At 38.6% G+C, this 24,932-nt stretch overlaps 1 protein-coding gene across 2 annotated transcripts in view; it reads right to left on the minus strand.

Annotated features, from left to right (window-relative positions):
- CPQ (carboxypeptidase Q) overlaps positions 1-24,932 on the minus strand; it is a 505,020-nt gene that overhangs the window by 108,606 nt on the left and 371,482 nt on the right. For both annotated transcript variants that reach the window (XM_059902028.1, XM_059902029.1), the window contains exon 6: positions 11,058-11,149. In XM_059902028.1, the coding sequence (XP_059758011.1) occupies positions 11,058-11,149 (92 nt within the window). The remainder of the gene's footprint in view (positions 1-11,057; positions 11,150-24,932) is intronic.

The raw sequence follows: 24,932 nt of genomic DNA on the forward strand, positions 1-24,932 counted from the left end.
AATGTAAAACAGATAGCTAGTGGGAAGCAGCCGCATAGCACAGGGAGATCAGCTTGGTGCTTTGTGACCACCTAGAGGGGTGGGATAGGGAGGGTGGGAGGGAGACGCAAGAGGAAGGGGATATGGGGATATATGTATACATATAGCTCATTCACTTTGTTATACAGCAGAAACTAACACAACATTGTAAAGCAATTATACTCCAATAAAGATGTTAAAAAAATTTTTTAAAAAACTCCTCTGCAGCAGAAAGAGACAAACTGCTGTTACTGCAACAGCACAGAAGAATCACAAAACCATACTTGTTTACGTATTGCAGGAAGCCTAGGAGTATATACTGTATCACTGAAGTTCAAGAACAGGCATAACCAATCTGTGGTAATAAAAATCAGTATAATAGTTATCTTTGGTGGAGTCAGAGGTTGATCTGAAAGGGAAATTTCCTAGGATAACAGGAATGCTCTATATCTTGATCTGGGTGATGGTTACACAGGGGTATACATTTGCCAAATATATATTGCACTGTATGCTTAAGATCTGTGCATTTTATCACTCTATGCTACTTATACCTCAGTAAAACACTGTTAGCATGAAAAGTGTGTTACTTATAAACAAATCAATAAACATAAAGCACAAACAATATACATATAAATAATTTCAACTTCATGTGCTAATGTGAATAGACAGTGGAAAGAACTTGAACACTAGGAGAAAAAAGTTTACAGTTTATCAAAATATGCGAAGTAGCATTTTTTTAAAAATAAGAGAATAATATGTACACATCCTTTATAGGATTTTATGCTATGAATTGTTACGGGCACGCTGGATGGACACCAGGAATGATTGCTATTCTAGTTGGCTCCAAAATATATTTCCATACAATAATTTATTTATAACATTGTATGACCTAAATGATAATTTTATAAATTTTGTTTGGAGCCAATTATATAAGTATTTTGCAGGAAGATGTTATTGTTATAAATAATATAAATGTACATGTATATTACACTTGTAAAGTGAAAAACTCAGTACCTCCTGTTCAAATTATTTTACTTAGTAATGCCTGCCAAAATGCTCATAGACCTTTTTGAGCCAAAGTTTGTTTCCTTGGAAAGTGTGTTTTAGATATCACAATAAAGTTCTATTTTAGTTTCAAAATTTATACACAAACCACAAATAGTCTCACATATTTCAGAACAATTTAGTAAGGCTAGAAATTATTATAATAATTGAACTAATACTTCATAAGCATAACTATGACATAAAGGCAGCTATTAATCTGATTACAATTTTGAAAATTAGTTAGGCAATAAGATTTAGCATATGATTACTTTTTTATGTTTATTTGTTTATTTTTTCTTATTAGTCAACCATTTTATACACATCAGTGTATACATGTCAATCCCAATCGCCCAATTCATCATACCCCCACCCCCACCCCCCTGCCGCTTTCCCCCCTTGGTGTCCATACGTTTGTTCTCTACATCTGTGTCTCAATTTCTGCTCTGCAAACCGGATCATCTGTACCATTTTCTAGGTTCCACATATATGCATTAATATACGATATTTGTTTTCCTCTTTCTGACTTACTTCACTCTGTATGACAGTCTCTAGATGCATCCACATCTCTACAAATGACCCAATTTCGTTCCTTTTTATGGCTGAGTAATATTCCATTGTATATATGTACCACATCTTCTTTATCCATTCGTCTGTCGATGGACATATAGGTTGCTTCCATGACCTGGCTATTGTAAATAGTGTTGCAATGAACATTGGGGTGCATGTGTCTTTTTGAATTATGGTTCTCTCTGGGTATATGCCAGTAGTGGGATTGCTGGGTCATATGGTAATTCTATTTTTAGTTCTTTAAGGAACCCCCATACTGTTCTCCATAGTGGCTGCATCAATTTACATTGCCACCAACAATGCAAGAGGGTTCCCTTTTCTCCACACCCGCTCCAGTATTTGTTGTTTGTAGATTTTCTGATGATGCCCATTCTAACTGGTGTGAGGTGATACCTCATTGTAGTTTTGATTTGCATTTCTCAAATAATTAGTGATGTTGAGCAGCTTCTCATGTGTTTCTTGTCCATCTGTATGTCTTCTTTGGAGAAATGTCTATTTAGGTCTTCTGCCCATTTTTGGATTGGGGTGTTTGTTTCTTTAATATTGAGCTGCATGAGCTGTCTATATGTTTTGGAGATTAATCCTTTGTCCAGTGATTCATTTGCAAATATTTTCTCCCATTCTGAGGGTTGTCTTTTCGTCTTGTTTATGGTTTCCTTTGCTGTGCAAAAGCTTTTAAGTTTCATTAGGTCCCATTTGTTTATTTTTGTTTTCATTTCCATTACTCTAGGAGGTGGATCAAAAAATAACTTGCTGTGATTTATGTCAAAGAGTGTTCTTCCTATGTTTTCCTCTAAGAGTTTTATAGTGCCTGGTCTTACATTTAGGTGTCTAATCCATTTTGAGTTCATCTTTGTGCATGGCGTTAGGGAGTGTTCTAATTTCATTCTTTTACATGTAGCTGTCCAGTTTTCCCAGCACCACTTATTGAAGAGACTGTCTTTTCTCCATTGTATATCCCTGTCTCCATTGTCATAGATTAGTTGACCATAGGTGCGTGGGTTTATCTCTGGGCTTTCTATCCTGTTCCATTGATCTATATTTCCTTTTTTGTGCCAGTACCATATTGTCTTGATTACTGTAGCTTTGTAGTATAGTCTGAAGTCAGGGAGTCTGATTCCTCCAGCTCCGTTTTATTCCCTCAAGACTGCTTTGGCTATTCAGGGTCTTTTGTGTCTCCATACGAATTTTAAGATTTTTTGTTCTAGTTCTGTAAAAAAATGCCACTGGTAATTTGATAGGGATTGCATTGAATCTGTAGATTGCTTTCAGTAGTATAGTCATTTTCACAATATTGATTCTTCCAATCCAAGAACATTGTATATCTCTCCATCTGTTGGTATCATCTTTAATTTCTTTCATCAGTGTCTTATAGTTTTCTGCATACAGGTCTTTTGTCTCCCTAGGTAGGTTTATTCTTAGGTATTTTATTCTTTTTGTTGCAATGGTAAATGGGAGTGTTTCTTTAATTTCTCTTTCAGATTTTTCATCATTAGTGTATAGGAATGCAAGAGATTTCTGTGCATTAATTTTGTATCCTGCTAGTTCACCAAATTCATTGATTAGCTCTAGTAGTTTTCTGGTGGCATCCTTAGGATTCTCTATGTAGAGTATCATATCATCTGCAAACAGTGACAGTTTTACTTCTTCTTTTCCAATTTGTATTCCTTTTATTTCTTTTTCTTCTCTGATTGCCATGGCTAGGACTTCCAAAACTATGTTGAATAATAGTGGTGAGAGTGGACATCCTTGTCTTGTTCCTGATCTTAGAGGAAATGCTTTCAGTTTTCCACCATTGAGAATGATGTTTGCTGTGGGTTTGTCATATATGGCCTTTATTATGTTGAAGTAGTTTCCCTCTATGCCCACTTTCTGGAAAGTTTTTATCATAAATGGGTGTTGAATTTTGTCAAAAGCTTTTTCTGCACTTATTGAGATGATCATACGGTTTTTATTCTTCAGTTTGTTAATATGGTGTATCACACTGATTGATTTGCGTATATTGAAGAATCCTTGCATCTCTGGGATAAATCCCACTTGATCATGGTGCATGATCCTTTTAATGTGTTGTTGGATTCTGTTTGCTAGTATTTGGTTGAGGATTTTTGCATCTATATTCATCAGTGATATTGGTCTGTAATTTTCTTTTTTTGTAGTATCTTTGTCTGGTTTTGGTATCAGGGTGATGGTGGCCTCATAGAATGAGTTTGGGAGTTTTCCTTCCTCTGCAATTTTTTGGAAGAGTTTGAGAAGTATAGGTGTTAGCGCTTCTCTAAATGTTTGATAGAATTCACCTGTGAAGCCACCTGGTCCTGGACTTTTGTTTGTTGGAAGATTTTTAATCACAGTTTCAATTTCATTACTTGTGATTGGTCTGTTCATGTTTTTAATTTCTTCCTGGTTCAGTCTTGGAAGGTTATACCTTTCTAAAAATTTGTCCATGTCTTCCAGGTTTTCCATTTTATTGGCATAGAGTTGCTTGTAGTAGTCTCTTAGGATGCTTTGTATTTCTGTGGTGTCTGTTGTAACTTCTCCTTTTTCAATTCTAATTTTATTGATTTGAGTCCTCTCCCTCTTTTTCTTGATGAATCTGGCTAATGGTTGATCAATTTTGTTTATCTTCTCAAAGAACCAGCTTTTAGTTTTATTGATCTTTGCTATTGTTTTCTTTATTTCTATTTCATTTATTTCTGCTCTGATTTTTATGATTTCTTTCCTTCTGCTAACTTTGGGTTTTGTTTGTTCTTCTTTCTGTAGTTCCTTTAGGTGTAAGGTTAGATTGTTTATTTGAGATTTTTCTTGTTTCTTTTTATTTTATTTTATTTTATTTATTTTTGACTGTGTTGGGTCTTCAGTTCTGCGTGAGGGCTTTATCTAGTTGCGGCAATCAGGGGCCACTCTTCTTCGTGGTGCGCGGGCCTCTCACTATCGTGGCCCGTTTTATTGTGGAGCACAGGCTCCAGATGCGCAGGCTCAGTAGTTGTGGCTTACGGGCCTAGTTGCTCCACGGCATGTGGGATCTTCCCAAACCAGGGCTCGAACCCGTGTACCCTGCATTAGCAGGCAGATTCTCAACCACTGCACCACCAGGGAAGCCCTTTTCTTGTTTCTTGAGGTAGGCTTGTATAGGTATAAACTTCCCTCTTAGAACTGCTTTTGCTGCATCCTATAGGTTTTGGATCATTGTGTTTTCAGTGTCATTTGTCTCTAGGTATTTTTTGATTTCCTCTTTGATTTCTTCAGTGAGCTCTTGGTTATTTAGTAACGTATTGTTTAGCCTCCATGTGTTTGTGTTTTTTACGTTTTTTCCCCTGTAATTCATTTCTAATCTCATAGCGCTGAGGTCAGAAAAGATGCATGATATGATTTCAATTTTCTTAAATTTACTGAGGCTTGATTTGTGACCCAAGATGTGATCTATCCTGGAGAATGTTCCATGTGCACTTGAGAAGAAAGTGTAATCTGCTGTTTTTGGATGGAATGTCCTATAAATATCAATTAAGTCTATCTGGTCTACTGTGTCATTTAAAGCTTCTGTTTCCTTATTCATTTTCATTTTGGATGATCTGTCCATTGGTGTAAGTGAGGTGTTAAAAGTCCCCCACTATTACTGTGTTACTGTCGATTTCCTCTTTTATAGCTGTTAGCAGTTGCCTTATGTATTGAGGTGCTCCTATGTTGGGTGCATATATATTTATAATTGTTATATCTTCTTCTTGGATTGATCCCTTGATCATTATGTAGTTTCCTTCTTGTCTCTTGTAACATTCTTTATTTTAAAGTCTATTTTATCTGATATGAGTATTGCTACTCCAGCTTTCTTTTGATTTCCATTTGCATGGAATATCTTTTTCCATCCCCTCACTTTCAGTCTGTATGTGTACCTAGGTCTGAAGTGGGTGTCTTGTAGACAGCATATAGATGGATCTTGTTTTTGTATCCATTCAGCAAGCCTGTGTCTTTTGGTTGGAGCATTTAATCCATTCACGTTTAAGGTAATTATCAATATGTATGTTCCTATTACCATTTTCTTAATTGTTTTGTGTTTGCTTTTGTAGGTCCTTTTCTTCTCTTGTGTTTCCCACTTAGAGAAGTTCCTTCAGCATTTGTTGTAGAGCTGGTTTGGTGGTGCTGAATTCTCTTAGCTTTTCCTTGTCTGTAAAGCTTATGATTTCTCCATTGAATCTGAATGAGATCCTTGCTGGGTGGAGGAATCTTGGTTGTAGCTTCTTCCCTTTCATCACTTTAAGTATATCATGCCACTCCCTTCTGGCTTGTAGAGTTTCTGGTGAGAAATCAGCTGTTAACCTTATGGGAGTTCCCTTGTATGTTATTTGTCGTTTTTCCCTTGCTGCTTTCAATAATTTTTCTTTGTCTTTAATTTTTGCCAATTTGATTACTATGTGTCTCGGTGTGTTTCTCCTTGGGTTTATCCTGTATGGGACTCTCTGCGCTTCCTGGACTTGGGTGGCTATTTCCTTTCCCATGTTAGGGAAGTTTTCGACTATAATCTCTTCAAATATTTTCTCGGGTCATTTCTCTCTCTCTTCTCCTTCTGGGACCCCTATAATGCGAATGTTGTTTCATTTAATGTTGTCCCAGAGGTCTCTTCAGCTGTCTTCATCTCTTTGCATTCTTTTTTCTTTATTCTGTTCCACAGCAGTGAATTCCACCATTCTGTCTTCCAGGTCACTTATCCGTTCTTCTGCCTCAGTTATTCTGCTGTTGATGCCGTATAGTGTATATTTCATTTTAGTTATTGTATTGTTCACCTCTGTTTGTTTGTTCTTTAATTCTTCTAGATCTTTGTTAAACATTTCTTGCATATTCTCAATCTTTACCTCCATTCTTTTTCCGAGGTCCTGGATCATCTTCACTATCATTATTCTGAATTCTTTTTCTGGAAGATTGCCTATCTCCATTTCATTTAATTGTTTTTCTGGGGTTTTATCTTGTTCCTTCATCTGGTACATAGCCATATGCCTTTTCATCTTGTCTATCTTTCTGTGAATGTGGTTTTTGTTGCACAGGCTGCAGGATTGTAGTTCTTCTTGCTTCTGTTGTCCAAGTTTTAGCATATGATTTTAAATCATTTTAATTTTATATTTTTCTGTAAATATATTAATTAAATTATAAACAAAGATATATTTACTAAGAAAAGGATAACGAATGTTAATATTAATTTTATTGTCATGAAAGTTTAGCTATATATGTTCATTAAAGTAGCCTTTATAGAACTTTTACTGTTGAAAAGATTCTATGAGGAGGAAGAAAGAATACATTCAGAGCAACAAAAAGAAGAAATCATAATTTTTTACATACTGTTTTTCTCCATAATTAATGCTATGTAAGTATCACTAACTTTACTATTAAACTCTACACCAAATCAGAATGCATAGAAAAAAGCGTGGTATATGTACATTCATATTATTTATTAAAATAATATCTTCCTGCAAAATACTTACATAATTGGCTCCAAGCAAAACTTATAAAATTATCATTTAAGTCAATACAAAGTTATAAATAAATCATTGTATGGAAATAACATGAAAATATTTTATGATTTTTATCATATAGATTAAGGATCAACGAACTTTTTCTGTAAAGGATCAGATACTTATTATTTTGGGGCTTGCAGACCACATACAATCTCGGTCACGTAGTCAGTTAAAACATGTAAAAACATTCTTGTCTTGAGGTCTGTACATAAACAGATGGATTTGGCCCACAGGCCATATCTTACTGATCCTTGTTATAGATCACTAATAACCATAACTATATCATAAAAATGCTAGCAGAGTTATTTTATAAGTTCAAATCTTTTATTTTTATAATAACCAGAATAGGTCCTCCCCCAAATAAAAGTTCTGTTCCTGTTCAGTATCACCCATACGGATGCCAAGGGTGCACATCAGGACTCAGTTCTCATCAATATGACGGAGAGAGGCTTTCCCTTTTCTACCCACTCCTGACTACTCACTCAAACCCGCTTACTCCTCAAGGATGAGGTCCTTATTATAGTTACTTTAAAGTTAAACTCAGCCACCCAGAAATGATTATGCTCTTGACAATGCTTATATCAATATGTTCATCATAAGAATATAGAATAAGTCCTTCAAAATGGGCTGTGTCTTGTAAAACATGCAGAATGTCTTTTTAAAGGTAAGATAAAGAGCTATCCTAAAAAAAAGGCCTATGTTTTCCCTTTCTGGAATTTCTTCTTTCCATTCCTGAAAATGCAATTCAGACCAGCCACCGGTATATAGACACATTTGTATGAAGGCGACGTGGATATTTTCAAGATAAACAAGCTCTGTTAATGTCATTGCATGTCCTTTGAGTATATATTCATATATATATATATATATATATATATATATATATATATATATATATATGCCTGCCAACCTCTTAGAAGTTTAAAATCAAGTGATTTCTGATTTCATCCATGTATTTTGTAGGCTATGGTAAAACTCAAAATCTTCAGAGAAATAAACTTTTTTTTTTCCCCCTAGATCTAAGGAATTTCAGTGGTTGAGGAAATTTCAAGCTGGAGCCATTACAGTTTAAATCCATTTTTTAAAAAAATTTATTTATTTTATTTATTTATTTTTGGCTGTGTTGGGTCTTTGTTGCTGCATGCGGGCTTTCTCTAGTTGTGGCGAGCGGGGGCTACTCTTCATTGTAGTGTGTGGGCTTCTCATTGCAGTGGCTTCTCTTGTTGCGGAGCACGGGCTCTAGGCATGCAGGCTTCAGTAGTTGTGGCACGGGCTCAGTAGTTGTGGCTTGTGGGCTCTAGAGTGCAGGCTCAGCAGTTGTGGCGCACGGGCTTAGTTGCTCTGCAGCATGTGGGATCTTCCCGGACCAGGGCTTGAACCCGTGTCTCCTGCGTTGGCAGGCGGATTCTTAACCACTGCACCACCAGGGAAGCCCTAAATCCATTTTTTTTCTTGAAGTAGAGTATATTATAGAGAATGACTGAGCTTCAAAACAGTTCCTTTAGGGTTTTACGTTTTTTATAGAGTCCAAGATGTATAGATTCTAAAAGCACCTTCTTAAAAATAATTCGATTACTCTCTTGCACTCCGGACAAAGTGCAAACTTCTAAACATGGTTTGTACCTTCCAGTCCAGCCTCTTGCTTCTCTCTCTTCTCTGCTCCTGCCACTGTGCATCCTGCATTCCACACAGCAGCCACTCTGAATGCCTCTCAGTTTCCGCTGTGTGCTGGGACGTCTTCACCTCCAGCCTTGGCACATGGAGGTCCCACTACCATGGACTCACCTCCTCTCTGCCAACTCCTCTTCCTTGTCTGGCCTCTGCGTAGTCCTCAGGTCTCTGCTTAGATGTCATTTCTCTCATGTAGTCTATCCTGACCGCTCCAGACGGCCAGGTTGCATGAACTTTCTGTCTCTGCCATCACTGGTTTGTTCTTTATCAGAACATTCTTAACACGTTATATTATGATTGAAGTTCAGTGGTTGGTGTCCTTCTTTAGAGGGCAGTCTCAGCAAGGTCATGGTGAATCTTCTTAATGACAGTAAACCTAATGCCTAATACAGTGCCTGAGCCAGTAGGTGCTCAGAGAATATTAATTGAATGTTGCTGGGTCAAGAACGACTCCTATCTGATGTTCTCGTCCACCACAACATAGAGAAGATGATGCTACTGACCCACCAACCAAAGGGCATAATCTGGAATAATCTTATTCCCCAGGAACACTTGAGGCTATAAGAATTGAAGTGGTGAAAGAGTTGGGCATAAAACATGGTCCTTCTTTGCACAGAAAGTAACGATACTCAGTAGCACAAGATATACAGATATCCTATCCTTGTTACTTACCTATTTTATGTATAATAGTTTGTATCTGTTAATGCCGTACCCGTAATTTATCCCTGACCCCACCCCCTTTCCCCTTTGGTAACCATAGTTTGTTTTCTACGTCTGTGGGTCTGTTTCTGTTTTGTATATATTGATACATTCTTTTGTATTATTTTGAGATTCCACATATAAGTGATATCATATAATATTTATCTTTCTCTGTCTGACCTACTTCACTTAGTATGATATTCACTAGGTCCATCCATGTGGCTGCAAATGGCAATATTTCTTTTTTTATGACTGAGTAATAATATTCCATTGTATACATGTACCACATCTTCTTAAGTCTGTTGATGGGCACTTGGGTTGTTTCCATGTCTTGCCTATTGTAAATAGTGCTGCTGTGAACATTGGGGTACATGTATCTTTTCGAATTAGAGTTTTCATCTTTTCCAGATATATGCCTAGGAGTAGGATTGCTGAATCATATGGTAGCTCTACTTTTAGTTTTTTAAGGAACCTCCATACTGTTTTCCACAGTGGCTGCACCAATTTACATTCCCACTAACAGTGCACGAGGGTTCCCTTTTCTCCACACCCTCTCCAGCATTTATTATCTGTAGACATTTTGATGATGGTCATTCTGACTGGTGTGAGGTGATACCTCATTGTGGTTCTGATTTGAATTTCTCTAATAATTAGAGATGTTGAGTATCTTTTCATGTGCCTGTTGGCCATCTGTATGTCTTCTTTGGAGAAATGTCTTATTAGGTCTTCTGCCCATTTTTTGACATTGAGTTGTATGAGTTGTTTGCATATTTTGGCTATTAATCCTTTGTCGATCGGGTCATTTGCAAATATTTTCTCCCATTCCGTAGATTGCCTTTTTGTTTTGTTGGTGGTTTCCTTTGCTGTGCAAAAGCTTTCAAGTTTGATTAGATCTCACTTATTTATTTTTGCTTTTATTTCTTTTGCCTTGGGAGTCCCTGTCCCCTGTCTTAAACGTGGTCTTTTATTTCTATTTATGATCTTCCACTATCACCTTCTTGTTTCAAGCTTCACTTTTGCCTTATATTGGTCACTGTCAAACCACACTGTCCTCCACATTCCCAGGTCTGAGACCTCTCGTTGCTGCTATTCCCATGGCTATTATCAATGCTCCTGGCTGACTCAAGGTCTCAGGATGTGGCTTTCAAATACCAGCGCTCCCAGGAGGATTTGGGACATTGGGGAATGGGGGTGGACTCAGTAGGAACAGGGAATGTTAACCTATTACTATTTCTCTGGCATACATGAGGATAGCAGAACTAGAGAGTTTAGGAAAATGGCCACATAGCAGGTGGAATTTTCCTAAGGCTACAGACTAATGGAGAAATAGAAAATCACTCAGCTCCATCCCAGCACCCTCAGCTCACCAGTGCATTCTCCTTTATGGAGCTGGATGAAGACTTCTGCAAGGGGTGTTTGCCAGGGCCAGCCTACCTCAAAGTATTGCTGAGTCTTCAGGACAATAGAGGAAATTATTAAACTAAAAGCATCAGTGCTTTTGCTGTATTTACACTGATATTACATGTGCAAATGCCCAGCAGCCCATGGCTGCCCTCTTACCTTGTGTAATTGGTAATACTGCAAGGCACCGATTCCACCTTGCTCCTCTGCAGTCCAGAGCACCAAACGCAGAGTCCTCTTTGGACGCAGCCCTGGGAAAAATAATAAAATAAAACAAGTGATTCTTCAGTTGCTTTTGAATTTTTGAAAAATGGCAGGGCCTCTTATCTGCATTCTGGAGGCAGGAGGGAATCAGAGGCATGCGCATTCATCTCTTGCTCTTGTGGTTGCCTGATTTAGGGTGTGGCTGACACAGCAAAGGAGTACCCTCAGGGCTGATCTCCAGGGCAGGTTAATGAAGAAAGGGGTTGTGATAAATGTCAGCCAGGAATTGAGAGCCTCTATTCATATCCTTAACTGGACAACCTGCCCAGTAGGACCCAATGGATGGCCAAGTTCATTGGGATATTAGATTGCATCCAGAAGATGAAGCTAGGCTCTAGACAGATCATGAGGCCTTCCAATGATTAACTGAAACCCAGTCATTTGCCTCTACTTCAAGACAAGGTGTGTTGGGGGTTGCTTCTTAGTCTAAATCCACAAGTATAGCTAGCTGCCCATGCTATCCTTAGTAATGTAATGATTGTGAAGCAGATGCAATGTTTATGTTTACCCAGGGTCATGTTCCCCTCCTTCTTGGAAATAGAAGGTCATTCACTTAAGGTCAATGAAAATGAATTGAATGAGAATGACATTTTATTCATCTCATTACCGCACAAACAGCTTGGTGGCAATTTCATTGACTTGGGAAATACAAACTTGTATCCTGCAGTTATTAAAGCTACTAGCAGATCTGGCGTATCTAGAACCATTTTTGAGTGACTGTGTCCGCTCCGTAAAAGCTAACTACAATGGTCAAACAGTATGCTAAAAGTTCCACTGTTTGACCAAGATTTAAAACTCATTTCTGATTTGGATCTGATGATGTGGTTTCTGAGAAATAACAAAGGCAGAAACACGTGAAGCTGGGCTTAAATCTTATTAATAAGATCTGTCCTCTTGCCTCACTGCAGGGAAACCATAGGGAAGGACTCTGAATGGCTCCGAGATGGACACACTACAGACGTCGAGTATAACCAACTGCTGCCACCCAGGCACGTGGCCTTCTTCAAGGGAGCGGGCTGGTCGACCTCAGCCTGGATGATAAATGCTCCTGGGAAACGGAGCTCTGTCCTGCCTCCTCTGGACACCAACAAGTATTCTCCTTTCACAAGTCTAGTGCCAAGGCATTGAAAAGGAGCTACGTTTCTCACTAAATTGAATATTGTGAAGCTACTTTACACTTGAGCATTTTAACATAATTAAAAGAGCACAGGTTTAGGAGGCAGGCTGACCTGAGTTCCAATTAAAGCCTAGACAAGCAATGTCCACATCCAATTGTTCAGCAAATCCCATTGGTGTTTTCTTCTAAGTCCATCTAGAATCCAACTTTTTACCTCTGCTACCACGCTGGTCCAAGCCCCACCTTCTTTTGCCTGGACTGTTGCAAAACAGTCTTCCTAACTGGTCTCCCTGCCTCAGCCTGTGCCCCTCTGCAGCTGATGGTCTGCACTGCAGACAGCAAGACTCTTGTAAAACTTATACCAGAGCATGTCATTTCTCTGTTCAAAACCTCCAAGAGCCATACTGTAAGCTTCTCAAAGGCAGGTATTTAAGCTTTGTGATTCAATGTGATGCCCCCAGTGCCCAGACTGTTTGGCACATATTAGGTGCCCAATAAATAGGTCTTGAATGAATAAATGAATCCAAAGTGTGGTGCCTCACTAGTAAAATTCAAAGCCCTCTACCACTGTCTCAACCTCATTTCCTAAAACTTTCCTGCTAGCTCATTTCCAGGCAAAATGTTATAGTTGAAAAAGGCAGACAGATCTGGTGAGCCCTGCTATTAATAGGCACTAGCTGTGTAACCACTGGGAAATAGATCTACCTGAACTTCAGCTTCCTTATCTAAAGAGTGGAGGGAATATTACATGCTCATAACATAACACCTTCCCCGGGTGGCTGTGAGGATGAAATGAGGTGTGATGAAGACAATCTGTGTCTGCCATGCAACAGACACTCAATGAATGAATTATAAAACTACATAATGGATAGCCAGGCACAGAGCACACACTTTTACCCATAGAGAGAAGGGGCATCTAGATACTCAGGACAATCTTCCAAAGTCATCTGAGCCCCTGCTGAAGAAGAATCGTGAAGTACCCACTGCCTGCTCCACAGAGTCTAACCACCGACTCACACTCAGAGCACAAACTTAAACTGTTGTTGGATTAAGAAATATAATCAGTCTACATCTAAAGACCATAGTCACTGGCTCCTCTAACAGAAATGTGCTTAGTGTCAATTTAAATCAAATGACATTTTGCTTGCAACATAGAAAAAAATAAAAAAGGATAAAGTGCTGCAAATGAAAATTCTGAACATGTTTTTAGATCCATAAAGAAGGGGAAAAAAACTTTCTGTTTACATATCTCCTCATTTACCAGCAAAACAGTACCAAGTTATTAAAACGATGGAGTTCTCTAAATAGGGATCAAGGGACAGTTAGCACAAGTTAGAGAAAAATCAATTTTTAAAAGCCAATGCCCTGAATAGCCCCATAGATTTGGTGTTCTACTTGCAAGTCATTACCGTACAGGATTAGTCTCCTTCACATTTCAAATCAGCCAGATAACCAATGATGTTATACTAAGATAACAAAAAAGTAATCGGTTTGAAGTGAGGGATGCTAAGGCCTCCAAACAACAACAGCATAGCTGGTGCATGGCTGGCCCTGAGGAGACAGAGCCACCTCCCAGCCCTGGAGAAGTTCAGTCCTCATCTTACTCCGCATTCAAGGTTAAGGCCCAAATAGAAGAGGTTAGGAAACCAGTGGTTAAGCAAATACCTGACTGAGCTGAGAAGTCCCTTTTCCACTCTGACATTCTGATTGTCCCTAGAACCTAAGAGAAATGCATGGGACTTCATTCAGCACTAGACCCTGACTTTAGTGTGGAGTTAGAGCCCCCAGGTCACCTGAGTCCACAGACAGGCAGCATGGGGCACAGAAAGGTGTTGGCTGTGGAATCTCAATAAACATTGTTTGATTCCCTGCTCTGCCACTTCTGGCTCTTTGACTTTAGATTAGTTGCCCAATCTCTCTGAGCCTCAGTTTCCTCATCTACACAATAAGGAAAAGGGGAATTGCCTCATGACTTTGTTAAGAAAATTAAATGAGACCAGGCAAATACATATGAAGCACAGTTCCTGGCACATAGTAGGCTTTCAAGAATTGTCTGTTAGCTTCACTCTACATCACTCCATGAACTTCAGTCTGTGTCAATGATTTCCTGGGAAATCCTGTGAGAGAACTAGGAAGGAGGCATCTTTCTCATTCCTCTTCCCTAGGAACCGTAGAACATCTTTGTTTATACATAATGCATACCAAGCCAAGGGAGAAACACAAATTTCATCTAGCTCATAGAAAAACACATAACCTCTTTCAGCACGGAATAGGCCCTCATTCCAACATAGAGCATATCCAAATCCAAAGAAATAGAAATTGTTTCCTCACTTTAAAAACTGAAGGCCAATCAGAATTTTTAGTTTCTGTATAAAGTAAAAAAGCTTAATAAATCTGAAAACTGAATAAAGTTGATATAAAGATGTCTGCATTTATCATTTTTAAATAATAGAATTTATTGTGTATCTCAAATCCAAACTGGTTGCAAAGCTAGGCATTTTAAGTATATAAAGTAACAAAAATAACAACAACAACAATAATAAAACAATAATAATGACAGCAACACAACAAAGTGATACAAGGTCAAATGCAGGGATCTCATCTTGTAGTAAAACTAGGGTAAATGAATAGCTCCGCAGGAATCCTAGCTCACAGCTGTGGCCCTGGCTCAGTGGTTTACAGCACCAGCCTAAGGCAAGCACATGAAATAAACCTTAGAATTGGAGGTGAGAGGGAGGACCCTGGGCTGAGCTGGCTAGGAGTCAGCTCTCATTGAGGTTTTGTCAGAAGATAGGCAATTAGTTCCTCCATAAATGTAATGAAACCGCCCAGAGATCTCTTGACCTCCTGGAATTTTTATTAAGAACTTCAGATAGCACAACAAACTTTTATGGCATTACAGTTTTTCTCTAAAAGAACATAAACTACAGATAATGTGTCAGAGTTTTGTCTTTGTTTATGAAATAAGACACATGCATTTCACTTTCATTTTACTGATGAGAGTAATAATGCTATTGGGAAAATAGTGCCTATGAGAAAAGGTGAAAACAATCTGGCTGGAGTTTATTTTTTGTTATTATCAAATTTAAAGATAAGTAGTCTGAGAGTTAAAGCAATAAACTGAAAAGGTCAACTGACTGTCCTGTACTTGCACTAAGAGTGGGCCAAAATAAAATAAACTTAGATTAATCCAGCCTTGTAGATAGATTTCCCAAATCATGAATTCTAAAGAACACTATTTGTTAACAAAGTGTATTAACCCAAATGCCTGTTTACTAGTCTGTTTCAGTACTGCCAGAACTATGTATAAGTACTCTTCTCCGTTCTGACACCAATTGTGTGGAGAAAACACAATTTTCGCTTACAGTAAATATACTCAATTTCCACATATATGCGCTAGCTCATAAATACACTTGTTGTCCAGCTCTCCTTTATCAACAATTCAAAAGAGTGCTGCATTTAGAGATGCCTAATACTGCAATAAACTTGACTAGTATAAGTGCAGTATCTGAATTAAAGAATAAATAATGACATATTAGTATATAAACTGAATGAGATGAGGCAGTAAGCATAGTGGTTAAGCATACAGGTTTTGGGGTTGAGACCTATTTCCACCTTGGACAAGTTACATAATTCATTATATAATATATAAGCACATTATCACTGATGTTTTTAAAACAGGGGGCATGGTTACACAAAGATTCATTATTTTAGTGAAGTAAATTACAACTACTACTCTTTATAGGCAGGAACAGAAAATCACTTGGAGGAAGATCTTTTGTTCTTGGAAGAATCACTTGTATCTTTCTTAGCCATGTAAATATAAAGCAATTAGACAGTTTTGGGGGGCATTGGGGCAGGGCAACAAACTTTTTAAAACTCTGTCTTGCTAGCTGCTTCCCCTTGAGCTATCTGGAGGAACAACCTGGACACTGGGCAGGAGATAAATCAGAGTGTAAGAGGAGCCCAGGGTCTTCTGGGAGGAAAGCCCAGGGTCCTCACCCCTGCTTCCTTGGACAGAGGACTGGGGATGAGAGAACTGTTGGGTCAGGGTGACAATGACTAAAGTCCCGGGGCAGGGAAGGTCCTGGAAAGCACTAAAATAAAGTGATCTTGATGAAGAAAGGAGTCTGGGTTATTGACCTGGGCTCAACACAGTGGCCTAAGATTCAGGGAAAGGGCTAATTGTAGTCTAGCATGTGGCCAAGTCCAGGAGCTCCTCCAGATCCAGCCACCCTAACAGAGGTTATGATTTAGAGAACTGAGGATGGGAATATCAACAAAGGGAGTTGTAACCTTGCTCCCCAAAACGGGCACCACTGTAACTTAGGGCTGCAAACAGTGCCATGCAGCAGCCAGAAGGAGTCGTCCTCACAGGTGGACCCAGCCACAGGTTTCTGGAGGAGGACTGACCCATTTGCCCTGAGTCAAGCCCCAGAGACCTCAGGAGGAGGTAACAGACTTCCTGCTAATAAGGCCTGTAGAGGCTTGGATGATTAACTATAAAGGAGACTGAAGGATGTGATCATATTTATAACCTGTGTTTGTGGAGCAGGTCATAACAGTTATAATTTCCATAATTCAAAGTGAACAGTCCTACCTCATTATAATGATTAGGATTCTATTAGCCAGGAAAATCACTATTAATCATCACTGAAGTAGAAATGCTGTGACTACCATGGTGTGAAGGCCATTTCTGGCCCTAACCCAGTTTTCCACGCTTATCATCCTGCTTCTACCTCTCATCCTAAGCTCCAGCCGCATCACATTTCCTACCAGTCCCTGACCTGAGAGGCCATGATATCTCAGATTTCTGGTCCTTTGTAGATGCTCTTCTTCCTATCTAGAATGCCCCTTCAACTTTTCCATCTGGCAAACTCCTATTCATTCGACAAAGCCCATCACTAACATTACTTTACCTGGGAAGGCTCCCCTAACTCTAGGGAAAAGTTGGTTGTTCCTTTCTCAGTGTTCTTCTAGAACTTCACACGGATCTCTCTGTTCATTTTCAACCACACTTACAAGTTGATCTCCCCACTAGACCACTAATTTTCTGAGACACTCGTTTCTCTTTTTCATAACCCTGGTCCAGTACCTGATGTGTAACAAGTGCTGAAAAACTGTTTATTGACTGACTGGATGAATGAATGAGTGAATAAATATATTTATATAAGTATAAATACAGCTACTACCTTTTCGGAGAGTGGCATTGACATATATACACTACCAAATGTAAAACAGATAGCTAGTGGGAAGCAGCCACATAGCACAGGGAGATCAGCTCAGTGCTTTGTGACCACCTAGAGGGGTGGGATAGGGAGGGTGGGAGGGAGATGTAAGAGGGAGGGGATATATATATACATATAGCTCATTCACTTTGTTATACAGCAGCAACTAACACAACAATGTAAAGCAATTATATTCCAATAAAGATGTTATGAAAAATAAACACATAAATAAAGCATACTAGTGACTCTTCAGTTCAGAAAGTTAAGATATGCTCTTTTTGTGAAACCAAAGCCCAGTAGCCTAGTTAATTAGATGTGCTTCAACTTCTACATTTGCTTCAGTCGTTAATACATTTACCTACTTTTGTAGCACAGACGGATCTAGTCAAAATTATTACATCAATAGCTCCTGTTGATCAAGTCATTAAATAAATATATTATGGTCACAGAAATCTTTCCAACAGCTAATTGTATTAAATTATAGGTATCTGCATTTTAAGCTCTGACATCTCTCTTTAATTTTTTACTTCAATATTTTTTCTGATTATAAAACAATATATCCTTTAAAAAATGGAAAACTATAAAGAAATTAGAAAACAAAAACAACCTATAAGCATATTTTATTTCCTTATAATTTTTGTATGCATGCATTTGTATACATATATAAAGTGGTTTTTATATATAATTTTATACTACATTTTCCACTTAAAAATCATGGCATATGTGGCTTCTATCTATAATAATAATCAATAATCTTCAAGAAAGTGATTCTTAATTTTTTTAGCTATTCTCTTATTGTTGGATATTTAAGGTTTTTATCCTTAGGGCAAGTTCTTAAAAGTAGAAATAATGAGTCTAAATAGTATAAACATTTTTAAGGCTCTTGAAACATGTCACCAATGCCCTAAAAAAAGCTAACCAATATATATTCCCACCAGCAGTGTATGAGAATATTCACTTCTACTTAATGTGGAACTTTTAATCTTATCTCCTTAATTTTTATGTCTGTCAATACATTATATTTATTTTTCGATACTACATTCTACTCATTTTCAGCCAAAATAATTACACCACACACATGCACACTCAATCTGTAGTCTAGTTTAACTTGACTGAGACAAATGTTAAGTTTGTATCTGATGCTTGACTAGAGTTAAAATATGTGAATTTGTTTTTCTTATTTAAAATGCCTGATAGTAGGGCTCTTTCAGTAATATATTTCTAAGATAATGTTAGTATCACGTAGGGATCACAGGCTTGATCTAGCTGGAATTTTAAAACATACTATTTCTTTTTCCCTATCGTTATTTAGAGTGTTTTTATCTGCAAGGGGGTAATAGAAAGGCTGCTTAATGATAGATTTGAACTCTGAATCACACTTCCATTAAGAGTTCTACGTTGCAAAAACATCAAGTGGGGAAGTTAAACAAATAGTGCAATTTTTAAGAAATGATGATAAATCAAGTACAAGTACCAAGACCTCTCTTGCAAATTCACATTCACCAATATGATCCTCTAAATTGCATTTCTTGTGAAGATGGTGCTGTCTGAGGGAGCACAAAAGTGTTTGTACTTGAATCAGAGATTATCAACAAGCAATGCATCTCCAACAAGCAACTGAGGTGAGAACATTTCTGGGATCCCTTTTCAACACCGAACAACAGATAGGAAGCATAGATGTTTTATAATGAAGGCACCATCTTTAAGCTGCTCCTGTTAACCCTTCCAAGTGCTCTTCTTTAGGGTTATGGTGGAAAGGATGTTATCTACATTTTTAAAGATTTTCCTTGTGTATAAAATGATTTGCAAAGTTATCTAAACTTGTTTTTGACCAATAAGTTAATCATAATTTTTATTCTTGGTTCCATTTAAGTTTCAGTTTTCAGACCACAACACATTTGGTAGTATCAATACATTTTTGCAATTGGTTTTGAGCCAAAAAACTCATCTTCTTGAGCACTGCTCCATCCTTGGCTCCCAAAGTGATTGCTGACTGCTCTTGCTAAGGGAAAATCTCACCATGAAAGGAACAAGATCATCAAAATGTCTCTGGTACTCTCCCCGTTCTTTCCATTCCCACTGTGGCTACCATTATTTAAGCCCTTTGAATTGCTGCAGTTGCCAACTAACTGCTTCTTCCGATTCTGTACAACTGCTGCCAGAATTATCTTCCTAAAATACTGCTTTGAATATGTCACTGGCTAAGTGAAAATTTTTAATCAGTCATCATCTATAGAAGTAGTCTGCCTCTAAACTTTTTTGAATATGCATCTCTACCAGTAAAACATTTGAGCGTGCATCACCATGTACGTATATTTATGAATAAACGACACATATACAATATTGTCAATACATGCAAGAAATATTAGTAAGAAATTAACCTTTCTTTTTTTAGATAGAGAATAAACATTTTCCTGTACCCAGATGATGGTCCTACATAGTGCCTGGCTTTTGAGGCCACTAGTTTATAGCACAGAGTCTGTCCTGTTTAGTATGGCATTCGAGGACCTACGCAGACTGGTTCCAATCTGCTCCTCCAGACTTGCCTCTTCCATTCCCTTCCAAAAGCCTCATTTCCAGGTAAATTGGCCTCTTCATTTTCTTCCTACCTCTGTGCTTTTCCTCCTGCCATTTATTCCCCATCCTCTTTGCCTTTCCTTTTTTTTCTTGATTTACCCATATCCCAACCATCTTTCAAGATCCAGTTCCAATTCCTCCTCCTCCACTTTCTTCTTCCTCTGAACCTCAAAGTTGTTATTTTCTGTACTAACCATTTGGCAATTAGTCATGACCACTGTACTTTCTGCTCTTGATTTCCACACACAGCCCCTGGTAAATCAAAGAACCCTATACGTATTTGTTGATGAATGCATTAGCACATCTAATGGAAATTGTTTTAAATTGAAACAAGACAGATATAGATTAGATCTGTAAAAAGAACTTTTGGACAGAGGACATTTTTAAACATTAAATCAGTTATCAGTTACATTTGCCTAAGGGAGAGTAAAGCCTGGAAATAAAGCTGGGCTTGGACAGGTTTGGAACATGGAAATAGACTGGAATCTTTGTATCTCTGTTAAATCCAGAATATTATAATTGATGACTCTGCAAATACTGAACTCTACCCACAGGGACATGAGACTGACATATTTTCTAAAGAAGTTTTTGGCCTTACAGGAGATGTGCTGTTTATCTCAAACATTTTCATTCCTCAATTATGAAAAGTGTGAACATATTTGTATTCTCCAGATAAAAGAAAACTTAGAGAAGACTCAGGGTATTTACGTGAAATTAATGCTTTGCAATTTATGCACCTCACATTGCCAAGGTAATGGATTATCTGACCCCATGGGCCTCTTGCTTTTCCAGGTCATTATGTCACATCTTACATATAAAAGCCATTAGGGTAAGGGAGAAATTTTATATAGTCTGTTAAAGTATTTATAGGCACTTGTAAAAGTTTACTTTAGACTTCAGCAGACTGTCATCTTAGAAAGACTCTCCAAGTTTAACTGCTGCCCTCCGAGGGCCAAGCTTACAAGGCATGTTCAGAGTCTGTGAATACTTCACTTCTGAAATGAAACTAAACCCATGCAGAGTTATGTGCTAAGTGTGGGAAGGAATGTGATGCCTCCATTCTCAGAACTTTTCCCAGGACCCCCTGTCCTCAAACCTTAAAATCAACCTACTAGAGTTCTTTTTCCCTGTGTAGACCCCGACATTTCAACAACATTATTTCCTGTCATGTTCTAACTTATTGATATTTAATGTGCACATATGACGCTTATTAAAACACATCAGCATGGTCCATCTTTGGAGGTATCAACACAAGCATACGTTTAAGAATTCTATTCCATAGAGGAAGAACGTTCTGTAATAGGAGAAGTGAACATACAAATCAACAAATACTCATTTGGACTAACTGTGCAGAAATCAAGAAGATTAAATGGCATAGTCAAAGCTACTTGAAATATCAGACTCATTCATTCAACAACCATTCCTGGTCCAGGAGTGAGGGGTTTAGGGCTGAAAAAGACAGTCATGTTCTTTGAAACTTACAATCTAGAAGACAAAGTGAATAAGAAATTCCCACGTTATTCTTATCACCATTGCCATCACCTTTAATCATAATCATTGTTGTAGGTACTTTGAATTTATCTAAAGAAGACCGATTTTTTAGAAATTAAGTTATCATTGCTCTGGATGGAAAATGAGGTTACACCAGAGAGAGACTTAACTAGGTTCAAGGGTAAAATTGGGAGATAGGGCAGAAAGGTAATGAAGAAAAGAACTGGAGGAGAGCAGTGACGTAGCAGTAAAAGCAATCACAGCTTCACCAATGTGATTTTAGAGATGGCCAACATTCGGCACAGGATTGGGGGAGAGGGGCCCAAGATTTACGGGCACTCAGTACCAGTACCATACCAGCCACTGGGCCGAGATGTTTCCAGACACTGTATCATATAATTTCAGAAACATGACTTCATTTAATCCTGCAAAGCAAGTAACAGTGCCTTCCTTTTTTATAAATAATGAAACTGAGAGATACAGAAATTAAGTCACTTGCCCAGTACTACACAGTTGGTAAATGGCAGAGCTGGGATTCTAATTTGGGACTGTCTGATGCCCAATCCATGCTCTTAACCATATCCGGCTACTGCCTTCCCAAGCAATAAGCTGCATGGAAAGATCTGACCCATCCTATGCAACCTCTGCCTTCTTCTGTCTTTTTTTAGGTGAAACTCTCACATTAGAGAATATATTCTAACAAAGTTGCTGTATCTGTCCCATTACTCAGAGGTCCACATTAGTGCCTTCAAATTCCATCTAAAACTGTCCAATTTCAAGAGACAGAGTGGCAAGAATATGGCTATAGACGGTTGGGTAAATGTGTTTGGTCAGTAGAGGTGAGGACCAGGGGACCAATGCAAAGTAGGACATCTTCTAGGTTGACAGAGATAAGCAATCAGACACTAAGACATGCAGAAGCTGAACAACACTTGAGTACCCAGATTTATAGCAACGGGAATAACAAAAGTCTTGAACTGTTGGGTCCAAAAATCATCACCAACTCAAAATAGGTAGGAGGCCGAGAAAGAGAATACCTTATCTTCTGTGTGGGTTGCTGAAGAGTCACTTGCATTTTGGGGACCTGAGCTCCAAAAATTTTGCAATGAAATCCAAGCTCTAAAAAAGCCTAGCATCCACTTAGAAAAATTAACAAAATACATTCTCTGCAGACAAAAATCAGAGGGCTTTTCTAAAATTGGTAAATATTACTGTCAAGGTTATTGTGAAAAATAAGCTCCAGATGTAAATATATTAATTTTTGTTGTCAACAATATATCCTATTGGAAAAATAACTCACAAGGACATTGCAGGAGCTTTAATTTCTTCTCAGGAAAAAATTATCTTCTCAACATCAAGATTTCACTGTTTCTGTGAAGAAGATGATACCAGTGGGAGAGTGACAATTGAGTTTAGGAAGATCTGGAGGGAGGGCAAAAAGGTGATCAAGGAGTGGATTGGTGTAGAGTGATTCCATCATAGTGAAAGTATTTGCAGCTCCACTGCTCCTGTGTTAGAGACAGCTGGCCAGCTGGTGGGGAGGTGAGGCTGGGGGAGAGAAGAGAACAGGATTTACTGGGTATTAACCACTGTGCCAAACACCATGCTAAGTTCTTTCCAGACATTATCTCACTTAATTTTCCCAGGAATCCTATAGTACCTGGGAGTATTATAATACCTGGGGCTGTTATCCCCAAGTTACAGGTAAGAAACAAAGGCTAAAAGAATGTAAGTGACTTGCACTGTGTTGCAGAGCTGATAAGTGCTAGAGGCTGGATATGAACCCAGTGTCTGGGCCTCATCAACTAGACCACCCTGATCCAGGCTCCCTTACATTGAGAACATTCTCTGACATACAAAAGACAAAAATCATTTAGGACAAATACTAAAGGCATAGGGAGACCATAGCGGCCAGAACTTCAATACGATGTATGGAGTCATCAGTGTTAGGTCACAGGCATCATCACGGTGGAGAACAAGGCCTGTTTTCAAGTTCTCTATTCACTTCCACTAGGTCCCCACCTTCTAACCCCTCAAGTTTCCAGTGCAACCTTCCTCAGAAAAACAAGGATTGAGATAAATGGAAAGTGTGGGGAAGGAAAGAAGCGGTACAAAGGCAGACACAAAGCATAACAGCAAATCAAACACCACCAGCCTGTTGCTTGCAGAAATCACAGAAATTATACAGATCACATTGTGAGCTGCAGGATTTAAGCCACCACCATCCCTATTCCCCCACTATACGCTGCACACGGCGCTCTGAGAAAAGTCGTCACCTTCTATTATAATTTAGCAGGGCCTGATCTCTCACCTGCTTTAATGGATGGATGAACAGATGAATGAATGAAGGAACAAAAGAATAAAAGAAGAGAAGAAAGAAAACTAATCGAGTATTAAGAAAATCCAGAAAGGAAATGACTAGGCTATAGTGATATAGATATGATCTAGACATTCTCAAGTCCCATTTCAAAAGATGAAAACCAGATAGTAACCCATGTTTCTTTTTATATAGAATAAAGAACATCTTTTTTTTTTCCCCTAGTAGATAAATAATTCCTTAAATAAAAACTGCTGACCATAAACAGCACTGCCACAAACTCAAGATGTGGACACCCTACTCTGTCCCTCCCAGCCCCTTCTGCCAACACCGCCCTGGTTGGGGCAGCTGTCAGCAAGCCACGCTCACTCCTGAGACCCTGCATCTATCCTCTATGATAAGGAAAAGTCAGATGTGACATGGAGGAGATGAGGGGGAAAGTGTCTGGACCAAGTAGAAAGAATGCTAGAATTTGTCAAACAGAGACTCCAAGAATCCAGAAATGCAGGTGCCCACCTGGCCTGGCTCTCTGAGGCCCTGGAAGGTGTGCTGTGGTCGCTGGAAGGCCAGCACAGAGCCTGTGCACACGGGGAGCAAGTGCCCAGGGGCTGGTCTGCGGGCGCCCGAGCGGCTAGTGGTGTGCGGTGGCTCGGAGGCGTCCACGCTGGACTGTAAAGAGATCCAAAGCCAGGGCCACAGCCTGGACCTCAGAGCCGACCAGGTCAGCGTGTGAAGAAGTAAGTTACGAGGCTGTAACGTACAGCACAGGGAATATAGCCAATATTTTACAGTAACTCTGTATGCAGTGTATTCTATAAAAACATCAAATTAACACGTTGTACACCCGAAATACAAACCAGGCAGACTTCCATGGTGTCATGCCCACCCTGATGTGGACAGGAGAACACTAACTAGAGAACAGAGATGTTTGCTAATGAGGTAAAGTAAAAAGTGAAAAGAAAGCTAGCATTTATTGAGTGCCTACGATGTGCTAAGGCAGCCTGCTAAGCACTTTATGTGCTTTAGTTCCTTTAATTTTT

Source organism: Balaenoptera ricei, chromosome 17 (assembly GCF_028023285.1).
Source record: "Balaenoptera ricei isolate mBalRic1 chromosome 17, mBalRic1.hap2, whole genome shotgun sequence".
In the NCBI taxonomy this organism is placed as follows: domain Eukaryota; kingdom Metazoa; phylum Chordata; class Mammalia; order Artiodactyla; family Balaenopteridae; genus Balaenoptera; species Balaenoptera ricei.